This window comes from Zingiber officinale, chromosome 5A (assembly GCF_018446385.1).
Source record: "Zingiber officinale cultivar Zhangliang chromosome 5A, Zo_v1.1, whole genome shotgun sequence".
Taxonomy (NCBI): Eukaryota; Viridiplantae; Streptophyta; class Magnoliopsida; order Zingiberales; family Zingiberaceae; genus Zingiber; species Zingiber officinale.
In genome coordinates this window covers 78,763,552-78,777,070 of record NC_055994.1, presented here as the reverse complement: position 1 = coordinate 78,777,070, position 13,519 = coordinate 78,763,552, and the positions used below count along the sequence as shown (strand labels likewise).

Below are 13,519 nucleotides of genomic sequence, written 5' to 3'. Positions count from 1 at the left end.
GATCTCCGGGTAAGCACTCTGCCCTCGGACCGCCGCCGCCAGCCGCGTGCATGGCCGGCGGCGGCAGCCGCTGCCTGGCCGCCGGCGCCAAGCCCTGCCTGGCCTCCGGCATGCCCTGCTTGGCCTCCGGCAGGCCCTGCCTGGACTGCCGCCTCCGGCAGTCCCTGTCTGGCCGCCGGCAGTCCGCTGCATGGCCGGCGTGTGGCTGGCCGCTGCCAGGCGATAGCTGGACGGCGTATGGCTGCCGCCGTGGACCTTAATTCTGAAATTTAAGTTAATATTCAAAAATTACTGTCTTAATTGATAATGTTGTTTGTGCAGGTCTCATTTTGGCGTGATCTCAGTGTAGTTGAAGACAGCTGCATTTGTTGACCTCTTTTCGGTATTCTTAAGTTCATTATTATGCATTTACTAATTTGTATATAAAGTTAGCTTTAAATAATTATATTATAGTTGATTTATTGCGTTCCTTCTTTTTGATTAGTTGTTGTTTTTGTTTTGTCTTCAATGATAAGATTTATCTATAGTAACTTTTAATAATGTTTAACATGAATAGTTGAATTCAGGTAAAATGCAGAATGAGCGAAGTTGGATGTATAAAAAAAATTTGCCTAATCGTCAGGGGTTAACTCCTGAGTTTATCACTGGATTGAGGCAATTTTTAAATTTTGCATCTAGTCAAGTTATGTATATGGATGGCAATAAGATAAGGTGCGCGTGTAGAAAATGTCACAATGGAAAATTTTTACCCACCGATAAAGTTGAAGAACATCTTTGTAGATTTGGTTTTACTCTGAATTATTATAATTGGACAAGTCATGGCGAACCGTTCATATCTGATGAGGATTATGGACGGAATTTTCAAGCCTCTGCTAGTGGGGATCAGAGTTATTATGAACAATTCAATCCATATCAGAGGATGGTAATTGATGCAAGTTGTCAGAATTATATTCCCGAGACGCTTGGTGCAACTTCTAGTTTTCCTCCAACAAGTGAACAAATGTTTGCCACTAATACATTGCCGTTGGAAGAGCCTGATGTACCAGGTCTGGATGAAATATATGACAAATTTCAAGAAGTATTGTGTGCTGCAAATGAACCATTATATTTCGGTTGTGACAGCCAGACTAAATTATCTCTCACATCCAGATTATTAAATATAAATGCAGATCATAATATGTCGCAAGATTGTTTTAATGATATTGTTCAAGCGTTTGACGATACATTGCCACGTGATCACAATTTGCCTCTTGATTTTTACAGTATGAAAAAACTGGTGAAAGATTTAGGTCTTCCAGTTGAAAGAATTGATGTTTGCAGAGATGGTTGTATGTTATATTGAGGAGATGATGCAGATGTAGAGGTTTGTAAATTCTGTAATCAAGATAGGTATAAGACAACCAGAAGGAGTCAACAACGACGTAAAGCACACAACCAGTTATTTTATTTACCTTTAACTCCTAGGTTACAAAGATTGTATGCATCAAAGGAAACTGCGGAACACATGACTTGGCATGCAACTCATCAAACAGAAGAGGGTTTAATGTGTCATCCATCAGATGCAGATGCGTGGAAAAATTTTGATAGAACATATCCAGATTTTGCAAAGGAGACTAGAAATATTAGATTATGTCTCTGTGCTGATGGATTTGCTCCGTTTGGTAAATCAAGAAGAAATTATTCTTGTTGGCCAGTTATCTTAACGTCGTATAATCTTCCACCTGGGATGTGCATGAAAACACCTTATATGTTTTTAACATTGGTTGTACCAGGTCCGCAAAATCCAAAGAAGTTAATAGATATTTATATGCAACCTCTGATAGGAGAACTTAAACAACTATGGGATGAAGGTGTTCCTACATACGATGTTCATTCTAACCAGATGTTTATACTGAAGGCTGCTCTTCTTTGGACCATAAATGACTTTCCAGCTTATGGTATGCTATCAGGTTGGAGTACTGCTGGGATCTTGGGATGCCCAATATGTATGGAGAGATCAAAGTCATTCAGATTGAAACACGGAAAGAAACCAAGTTATTTTGATTGTCATAGGCAATTCTTACCAACAAATCATAAGTTCAGAAAGAATAAAGATGAATTCACTAAAAATAGGATCGAAAGAACACTTCCCCCATTGAAATTGACAGGTCAAGATATTTGGTACAGAGTGCATCACTTTCCCTCTGTTATTGAACAACCATATGGTACAACATATAAATATGGGAGTACACATAAATGGACTAAACGAAGTATATTTTGGGATTTACCGTATTGGTTTAGTCATTTGATACATCATAATCTCGATGTAATGCATATTGAGAAGAATGTTTTTGATAATCTGATAAATACTGTGATGGATATCACCGGAAAAACAAAAGACAATCTCAATGCAAGAAAAGATATGCGACTCATATGTAAAAGACCCACTCTTGATATCGATGAAAATAGTAGGGGACCAAAGCCAAAGGCAATTTATACATTAAATAAGGATCAAAGACGTGTCCTATGTGAATGGTTGAAATCTTTGAAATTTCCAGATGGGTATGTCTCTAATCTTGGAAGATGTGTCGATTTGAAAGAATGGAAGTTAATTGGTATGAAAAGTCATGATTGTCATATCATAATGCAAAGACTGATTCCTATTGCTTTTAAGGAACTCTTACCACAATTTGTATGGGGAGCGATTACGGAGTTAAGTATTTTCCTACATGATATTTGCTCAACAGTTTTGAGACGTTCACACATGGAGAAGTTAGAGAGAGATATTCCAATCATTTTGTGCAATTTGAAAAGGATATTTCCACCCTCTTTTTTTGACTCCATGGAGCATCTTTTGGTTCACTTGCCATATGAGGCCAAAGTTGGAGGACCCGTCCATTTTCGGTGGATGTATCCATTTGAAAGGTAGAGTGTCTTATTTGTATAATTCGACTGATTGAATGAAAAAAAAAATACTTCTACTCTTGGATCATTTATATATATATATTTAATATAATTTTATATATCTTCATCAGATTCTTATATCATTTGAATAAAAAGGTGAAAAATAAAGCACGAGTTGAAGCCTCAATTGTTAATGCATACATTGTGGAGGAAGTCACCACTTTTGCATCATATTATTTTGAACCTCATGTTCAATGCAAAAGGCGAAGAGCGGACAGAAATGATGAGGGTCCTATTGATCCAAATGTTATCTCATTTTCAATTTTTAACTACTTGGTCGACCAAGTGGACCATGTAAACAAAGATACTTAACTGGTAAAGAATGGCGGGCGGCCCAAACATATATTTTACTAAATTGTCCAGAAGTATCATCATATTACGAGTAAGTATATATTTTTATTGTTATTTTTTTATTTTTCCAATTGTTTGTGTAACAATATATTTTTTTGAGTAGGATATTTACCAACTTATATTCTGAATTATCGACACAAGAGTTCGATCGATTTTGTGAAGAAGAATTTGCTGCATGGTTCAAATCATATGTAAGTAAAAAATCTATAATTTGTTGATACATATGCATACTTTTAATAATTTGTGTTTTGACCTTAGGTTCAAGCTAATCAAGCTCACCTTGAGCAAGAATGGCTAATCCATCTGTCATGGGGTCCAAATTCATGCGTACGCACTTGGCCAGCATATTTCATAAATGGATATAATTTTCATACTCAAGACTATGGAATGTGCAAGAATACCATGAATAGTGGGGTGTGCATATCGTCATCCAATGAAGGAGGTGCAAGCAATGATTTTTATGGTTTGTTGGATGAAATTATAGAAGTAGAATATCCGGGACCACAAATGCAAGTTATATTATTTATGTGTCACTGGTTTGACCTTGTTAGAGGGATGAAAGTGCATCCACATTATAATTTAGTTGAAATAAATCATAAGAGATTTTATAAGAGATATGAACCATTTGTGTTGGCACAACAAGCAATTCAAGTATTCTATTCTTCATATCCGAGTTTGAAATGCGATAAGATTGATTGGTGGGCTGTTTGTAAAACTAAAGCACGAAAAAAAATTGAGGCACGTTGGGAAAACATTGCATATCAACAAGAGGAAGTTTCAAACACCTTTCAGACTGAGAAATATATTATTCCAACTTTACGAGATCCCAACGGTGTAGTAATCAACGTGGATAGAAGTGAAATTGATGATGATGAGGAGGAGGAGGAGGAGGAAGGAGAGGAGGAGGAGGAGGAAGAGGAAGAGGAAGAGGAGGAGGAGGATGATAATGACAATGATGACTTTGATTTTTAATGATGGGTAAGTTTTGTTAGTTTATTTAAAGAAATTTTCCATATTTTATTGTATATACTGTCTCTTTTATAATTTGATTTACTTTATCTGTTAACACATTGTATTTGTTTCTACAGGTAATCAGAGGTCACATTTCATAAATTTCCCCTCCACCCTTTTCCATAATCTTTACATAATAATGGTAAGTGTAATACCCCGGTTCTGAGATTCTGGTTAAGTATGACTTAAAAGGTTAGATGGTACTATCCATATCACCAAGGTGCACCTTCCTTTTCGGAAGTCCAAACTTAAGAACTCCAAAGTTAAGCGTGCTTGGCTTGGAGAAATCTGAGGATGGGTGACCTCCTGGGAAGTTTTCCAGGGTGCGTGCGAGTGAGGACAAAGCACGCTGAAAGGACCTCCGGTGGTCTGTGGAGCTAGTCATCAAACCGATAGGTAATTCTGGTGTCGTTCCTGGTTCGGTCCGGGGGGGCCCGCCCGGGCCGGGGCGTTACAGATGGTATCAGAGCGACCTTGCGACCGTGAGTGCGCCTGTGGTAGGAGCACCCAGGGCACCACCTAGCGAGGGAGATTCTGGGATTTGTTTGTGGTGTGATTTGTGGTTACACAACGAGGACGTTGTGTCTTTAAGTAGGGGTGATTGTAATACCCCGGTTCTGAGATTCTGGTTAAGTATGACTTAAAAGGTTAGATGGTACTATCCATATCACCAAGGTGCACCTTCCTTTTCGGAAGTCCAAACTTAAGAACTCCAAAGTTAAGCGTGCTTGGCTTGGAGAAATCTGAGGATGGGTGACCTCCTGGGAAGTTTTCCAGGGTGCGTGCGAGTGAGGACAAAGCACGCTGAAAGGACCTCCGGTGGTATGTGGAGCTAGTCATCAAACCGATAGGTAATTCTGGTGTCGTTCCTGGTTCGGTCCGGGGGGGCCCGCCCGGGCCGGGGCGTTACAGTAAGTTTTAAATTATCCTTTGTTATGTATCAATTCTGTAATTACCTTTATTAAATTATTGAAATTTCCAGGATATATTTCGACGTGGTGGACGTAGACAGTGACCACAGGACCAGACACATCCATCACCTGCCAGTGAACCTATGCCACCCCCTACTCAGGCAGGCCCATCCCATGTGTCTTCTCCACCGGCATCATATTCCCCTGCCAGTGTACCTATGCCACCCCTTCATCAGCCGGGCCCATCTCATGTACCTTCTGCACCGGTTTCATATTCGCCACCACAAGTACCTTACCCAGAGCAGTTACCTGTCCACTCAGATCCTCCTGACTCAGCAAGAAACTCATTTGCTAAGTTTAGGAATGATAGAGCTCCTTTAGTCCCCATCGGTGATTCGTAAGTACTATAAAATATTTTATTTGTTAGACCTATCTTAATTATTTAACATCGTTATTTTGTAATTTAATGCAGCTTTGAAAATCCGGTACTAGTTGTTCAAGAAATAAATAGAATCGTGAACAACCATTGGGGAGGGGAATCTTTGACATATTCAAGCACTCCATCGGCCACAAAACAACTTTGGTGGAGCGAGTTCAAAGTATATTTTCTTGAGTATACTTCAATTTTACAGTTTTTATATAATAAAATAAATTTCTATTTCAGCGCTTAAATAATTGGGACCCGAATGACGAAATGGAGATACGAAGAATATTTAAAAAGAAATGTGGCGATCACATTAGACATGTACTAAGTCACGCAAAGAGTCGGAGGAAAAAGCCAAACTTCATCACTGAAGAAAATTGGGAGAGGATCACTTTATTTTGGGCAACAGAGGAAAGTAAACAAAGGAGTGACCTGAATAGAATGAATCAATCTCACAATTCTGGTGACTCAAGTGCTATATATGCGGGAGGCTCCATTAACATAGATGAGCATAGACGGAGAATGGTAATTGTTTCACTCTTTCACAAATTTTTAATATATATCAAATTATTTCATTATTTGAAATAATATTTTTTTTAGACCAAGGAGAGAGGGAAGGAGCCTTCTTTCATTGATACTTTCACTCGCACTTTTAAAAAAAAGGATGACACATGGAGTGGGGCGAGAGCAAAAGCAGTCAAGGTTGGATTTAATATTTATTTTACCTTAATATATGATTTAAATTTAATTAGTTACCTACCATTATTGTCTTAATATTATATGTGTTTCTATTATATCTAATTAATATCGTATGTGTTTTACAAAATAGGAAAAATATGATCAACTCGAGCTAGCCCAAACATGCTCACAAGCTGGTAACGATAGTCAGGGGTCTGATGAGTCTGTTGGCAATAATTTGAGTTTATGGTTAGAGGCCAGTGGAGGACCAAAAGGGGGAAGGATATTAGGGATGGGTTCCTTGAGTAGAACCCAAAGATTAGTTGGAACTTCTTCCTCCACATCAGCACTTACGACCCAAATAAATACCTTGACTGATGAGGTTAGCCATCTGAAGGAAATAATATCGCAAAGAGACCAAGAAAGGGTGCAAAGAGACAAAGAACGAGCTAATTTGGAGAAAGATATTAGAGATATGCGCCGACAACAAGAATTAATCATGGAACACCTTCAGTTGAGCTCCGCTCAAAGTCAGAATCCTCCCAATGACGATGATGATGATGCCTACGATGATAACGATGATGGCGGTGATGATTTTTGATGATTTTAATAATGTATAATGAATTTTTTTTCTCATGTTTACTGCTTTACACATTAATCAATGGTTTTTTAATTTTTCAACTCTGTCATTTGTAGGTTAAGTCTTGCACTGTTCCACTGTCAATGTATGAGATGACTTATCTTTGACGTAGACTAATCTATATGATTTTTAGTTGTGTACCAGTAACAAAATTAAAGCATAAGTAGGCAATATGAATGGAGTCTCTAATAATCTGACTTTATTTTTGTCCTGATTTGATAATGTTGTTTGTACAGGTCTCAATTTGGTGTGATCTCAGCGTAGTTGAAGATAGCTGTATTTGTTCACTTCTTTTCGGTATTCCTAAGTTCATTAATATGCATTTACTGATCTATATATAAAGTTAGCTTTAAATAATTATGTTATAGTTGTTTAATTATATAAAGTTAACTTTAAATAATTATGTTAAAGTTAGCTTTAAATAGTTGTTTAATTGTGTGCCTTCTTTTTGATAAGCTGCTCTTTCTTGTTTTGTCTTCAATGATAACGATGCATAAAAGTTCTGAATTTGATCTATGTACAGTCTCGAAACTATATAGATACATAAAAGTTCTATATTTCATCTAGAATTACATCACACTATTCTAAAATTCTTTACTAGATAACGATCCATCCTCCTATCTTAATATTTTGCAAAGAGTTATTAAAAATGTGCTAAAGTTATTCATATGAAATTGTCAACTAATTAACACAATGAAATGAACACTTATTTTAAACATCCTTTAGTTTACATTAAATACCAACCAAAGACAAAACTATACATACTTGTAGTTTTGATGGATTTGGTGTTGCGATCGCCAGATGTTCGATGGATGCCGCACTCGGTAGCGGCGGAGAGGTGAGGCTTACGATTTCTGTTAGAAAAATATGTTTTTCTTTTGATTCACTTTGCTCTTAGAATCTGACTGTATAAGCTTGGAGAGCGAAAATGGAAGATGAAAAATTATTTTGATCTTGTGAACATGAATTCATTATCCTCTAATGAATTCAAGTTGATAATTGATTGATGAAGACCTCACTAAGCCAATGGAGTGCGAAATAAATAAATTTCATGACCTTTGAACAATGCATGCATATCATGGGTCTGTTCTCAAAATGTGTATGATTAAAAAAATATGATAACAAATCTTAAAAGAACTGGTGCCCTGCATGGATACTACAAGTATGATATGTCCATGTTTACACAGTAAAACATTGTGTTAATTAATGTAAACTATGCATATCATGGGTCTTGTATACAATTATTCTTGTTACATGGCCATATCGTATAATTTTTAAAAGCTTTCTTGTTACACTTGATCTGGTTTATTTGTTTGTTATTATGTAGGCAAAGGAGATTTGATGGGGATCAAAGATTTTTGTGGCACACGAAGATGACTATATGTATTCTTAGTGCTCTTGGATGGATGATGGACTTTTAAAACATTGGGTTGTTGAACTTTGTATCATATTTTCTAGTAGCTTGGATGGATGATGGATCTTGTAAACTTTGTATCATATTTTCTAGTAGCTTGGATGGATCTTGTAAACTTTGTTGGAATCTTTATATTTCTTGAATTATGAGTTGATATGTTGAAATGTTAAATTAGGATGTGTTAAAATGTTAAATTAGGATGTGTTGAATACATATTATTTGTTATTTGAATTTGTTTATGTATTAATGGATTGTATTGTAGAAATAAATTGAATCTGGAAAAAATATTTGATATAGGGACGAATTTGGCAACGAAAATTATTTGAGCCAATGCTATCGTAATTTGGGACAAAATTATTTTCGTCCCAGAATTCGTCCCAGAATCTGGGACGAATTTTGTGGATTCGTCCCAAAATTCGTCCTAGAATTTGGGACGAATTCTGGGACGAAAATTTACTATATGATTTTCAAAATCGTGGACAAGTTTTTGTTATCAAATTCGTTGCCAGATTTGCAACAAATTTATTATTCGTTCCAAACTTAGGAACAAAAATGGCAACAAAAAAAAATTTGTCACCGAATTTGTCCCCAAACTTGTTACAATATTAGGGACAAAATTGGCAACAAAATATAATTTGTCACCGAATTCGTCCCCAAATTTGTTGCAAAAATAGAGACAAATTTGCCCTAAAAATATGTGAATTCGTCCCCAAATTCGTTCCTAAGTTTGCAACAAAAATAATTTTCGTTGCAAATTTGTATACTTTTTTACAACGAATTTGGGGACGAAAATTTTATTCGTCGCCAAATTCGTCCCCAAATTCGTTCCTAAATTTGCAACAATCCATATTTCGTTCCAAAAGTTGGCATCAACCAGTTTGGGACGAAAATTAAAAAATTTTCATCCCTGATTTTATCCCAAAAATTTTTGCAACGAATTTTTTTATAAAATTCATCCCCAATTTTGTCCCAGAATGCCTTTTTTTTTTTTGTAGTGCAGTTTCAGGGGGTGGTCTACAGAAATTGTAGATTAAATTAATGAGATTAAAAGCTCATTTAAAATGGTAGAATAAAAATGTGTTTAGTGATATACATGACAATGCCAATTTGGTAGAGGCTAAGGTTAATTGAAACTGAAAAGATATATGATGATGCTCCTACTGTGGAAAACAATATTAATTGGCTCAATATCAAGCTTCATTGTTCAAAATTAAAAGCTTCATTGTTCAAAACATTAGATATGGAGATGTTTTGAACAATTAGATATGGAGATGTTCTGGAAGCAAATAGCTGATGTTAACTGGGCTGGAGATGGGAGAGAAATACAAAACTATTTCATAATATGGTGAACAAAAGGAAAATGACTAGTCACATATTTGGGATTTGGGAAGATGGTATTTGTCTAAAGAAACTTGAACTCATTCAAAAATTTGGGGTGAAGTTCTTTGAAGAATTATTGACGAGAGAGGAGTTTGTAATGCATGATGATAATTTAGAACAGATCCCTTCTTTGCTTTCTTCTAAGATAATCAATTTCTATGAGCCACATAGGCAATCATACGGGCGAGACGATGCCCACCAACTAGCCGCTTGAAGGGCAGTTAGGACAGCAACTGTTGGATTGTACCTTTGACATTATTGGGTCGTTGGTCAGGTGTCACTTTTTGCACGAGTTGTCGGAGGTTGTCGGGTCATTGGCTATGTGTGCACAAGTTGTTTGAGATTGAGATCGAATAGTAGGTTGTCACTGATAGTCAACTGAACTTCCTAAGTCCAAATGGGAAATCACAAGATGAATATTGAGTGGTCGGGAATGTCGACTCCGAATGACCTACTCAAGTCTAAATGGATGTCGCAGGGCAAAGGCCGAGTACTCGAGAGATGACCCGAGTCCAAGTGGAATTCTATTGGATGAAGGCTGAGCACTTCAAGAGAGGATTCTCAATGGTCTGGAAGTAAAGCCAAGCGCTCGATTAGCCAAATGCTTAGGAGCGAAGAACCTGAGTGGCCTTCCCGATTCCGAGTACTCGAGAGATGGCCCGAGTCCAAGTGGAATTCTATTGGATGAAGGCTGAGCGCTTCAAGAGAGGATTCTCAATGGTCTGGAAGTAAAGCCAAGCGCTCGATTAGCCAAATGCTTAGGAGCGAAGAACCTGAGTGGCCTTCCCGATTCCGAGTGAGACGTTGTTGGACGAACGATGACTGCTCGAGAGCATAGATCCGAGTGGCCTTCTTGAATCCGAAAGGGACGATGTTCGATGAACGCCGAGTGCTCAGGAAAGAAGATTGGCGAGTCAAGAGTGCTTGGAAAAGAAGGCTAGCAAATAGGGAAGTGAGGCTAAGCGCTTGGGAGAAACTCCATATACGTCAGATCACATGACGACCTCCGGCCAAAATAGTCACAATCAAGACTAAGCAGTCACCAAATCCTATTTAAAACGATGCTATCACCTCCAATCCAGCATCAAGGTATGAATTTTCTTCCAATTACTGGATTCTACCAAATGTGTTTTTAATCCCATCTTGATTCCTTCGCTTAGAGCCATGCACTAGGTTCAAAACTTCGATTCAAAAGATGCCTTCAGTTAAAGTAGTTTATGTGATGCCTACGATTCAATCGGTGCAACTGCATCATCAGCAGCAACTCACCTCCATCTTCATCATCTACAGAAGCCACAGCTCATGCCTGGCGAACGCCCATTATATACACCATCTGATTATGTGTCTACCTGTGCTTCCCTATTACCCCTCGCAAATGCCGCAAGCTCACCCGTTCAGTTCCCAAATTCCAATGTTCTACATGCCTGTACATGATACCACGCCTTTCAATTGGGCAGCAGGCCAGCTCAACTTAAAGTGATACAACTTCATTACCATCTTCAACGAGGCATATCACAGCATCAACTGCAACTTCTGCGTTGCAACCTCAATTGATTCCTACCACCGTCAGCCATCCACAGCGACACGACTCTCAGGTCACTTCCCAACCGGCGTGGCCCCAGCAAAATCAGATGGTTGCCTTCGCAGCAGTAGTCCCTGAAGGAGCACCATGATAATAAGAAGAGGCTTTCTAATGGGAGCAAGGTATGCACACTATTTGGCAGTCCATGTATGTTTTCTATGGTTTTAGGGTTCATGAGTCGAAGTATTCCATTACCTTGCCATTAGTGCAGAGATCTGGCATGTCAATGTAATGTTATATTAGAATAAACTTAACCAGTATTTAAGTGATTGCATGGAGTAAATTTATCCAATATTGTAAGCGATTATATCTAATTTTGCTAATTATTCGAAGAAATTGATGTGAAGCTGTTAATGTGGAAAAACAAATGACATTGTCTTCTCCAATTCGATTTGTTCAAACATCATGAATCCGCATCTACTAGTGTTTATGCTCCATTCTTTCTAACACTTATCAAAAAGACGTAGAAACAACATTTACAAGGTTGCAGGTTTCAGAGTTGAACCGACCAAAGATCTGAGTTCAACCCGAGTCTCTTTACTCTTTAATCCAATTGGTCCTTCAGAAAACCCGACTTTTGATATGGAAAAAGAAAGGGCACTGCCTTCCCCAATTTTGCGTTGTTCCTGAGTTCACGGGACTAGTGTTTATATTCCTTCACCAAGTAGTGTTTATTCTTATTCTTTATGAGATTAACAAATGGCAGTGAAAAAAACATCTACTAAGTTTAAGGTTTCCACGTTGAACAATCAGAAGCTGAGTTCCATCTGTGTCTTTACTAATCCAACTGGTTCCCAAAAAAGACAGTTGATGTGGAAAAACAAATGGCATTTCCTTCTCCAATTTGATCAAAGACAACATTTACTAGATTGCAAGTTCAACCCGAGAGTCCTTGGTGACCAGTTCAACATGCCACGCCTGATCGAGCTTTCAAAAGAACACCAGAATTGTCCTCGAATATTGCATGCTGTAATACATGGCCCCATCATCTTACCTCTTCCAATGCCATTGTCAAATGCCAACACTCCCTTTTTATCCACTCACGAGCTGCCATCCGTCGAGGCTTCTCTCTCTCTCTCGACATCTCAGACGCTCACACTGCCTTCATCGAGGGCTTCACTGTCCTATCTAGTCGACCCCTTGTCTCCACGCCGCTTCCCTCAACCTCCCTCGCCTCCCCCATTACAATGTTGTCATCTCCCTGGCTCCCTCGTAGCCTCCTATCCTCCCTCACCGCCGTCCAGCCGGATCTCCACCCTCACCACTATCCATAAACCTCCGCTGCCACCTCTAGCGGCACACCCTGACAGTGCTCCGCCGCCACCTCTAGCCGCATGCCTTGACAGTGCTCCGCCGCCGGCCACGCCTCTCCAACACTCTCTCCCCTTCCACCTCGAGGCTGCCATCTCCGGGACTCCATGCATCGCCCCCACTGCCATCGAAGCACATCGCTCCCTCCTCCGTCTTCGGACGCCACATTCCTCGCTGACCTCTGCGGCATCACAAGTGATGCCACCTTCACCGCAGACCTCCTCGCTCCACATTAGCCCTCTGTCGGCTGATCTCTAGCCAGCCCTCCGCATGCTGAGGCTGCTCCCACAGGCCAGATCCTGTCGCAGCAGCCAGCCTCACGCTGCCATCACACACCCTCCATCACCGGATCTCCACAGTCCACATGAACAGCCAACCCCATCGAGCCCGATTCAATTCTTCATTAAACCGAGTCGATCCCAATCCAACATTCCATTCAGCCCCATTGATTTGCTCTCCGTTCAGCTCCGCAAAGCGAGCATCCAGCTTATCTTCAATCGACTTTATCATTCGGGCGCTCCAACTCACCTATCCCGTTGTTTTTCCCAGATGTCTTTGCGACCAGATGTCTTTTCCAAGCTCAAATATCCCGTTGTTCAATAATGCGTACACCGACATGACACATGGAGTGGTATGGTTAGTATAGCATGATCCCCACAATTTCCTACAGTTCCAAACATCAGTGATAATACCCTCAAATACGGTGATTGGACATCCTCCATACCAAGATACAATATCTTGTCAGAAGCGTCCCCTCAGATGAGTCTAGTGACTAGCACATGAGGTGCTGCTACAATGAGGTCTGGGGTTCGAATTTCGACAAAGTCGAGATAAATACCTCCCTTATGTGCTAGTCACTATTCCAAAAGCTAGT

General features: G+C 39.2%; 1 protein-coding gene across 1 annotated transcript; it reads left to right on the top strand.

The window, feature by feature from the left end:
* Positions 1-12,033: 12,033 nt before the first annotated feature.
* LOC121979680 (proline-rich protein 36-like) lies at positions 12,034-12,903 on the top strand. The gene has a single exon (XM_042531669.1). The coding sequence runs from the start codon at positions 12,034-12,036 to the stop codon at positions 12,901-12,903; it is 870 nt and encodes a 289-aa protein (XP_042387603.1).
* Positions 12,904-13,519: the final 616 nt, after the last annotated feature.

What these genes read in the sequence shown, in the direction of transcription:
- LOC121979680 (XM_042531669.1), top strand. Translation starts at nt 12,034, where the DNA reads ATGGCAGTGAAAAAAACATCTACTAAGTTTAAGGTTTCCACGTTGAAC.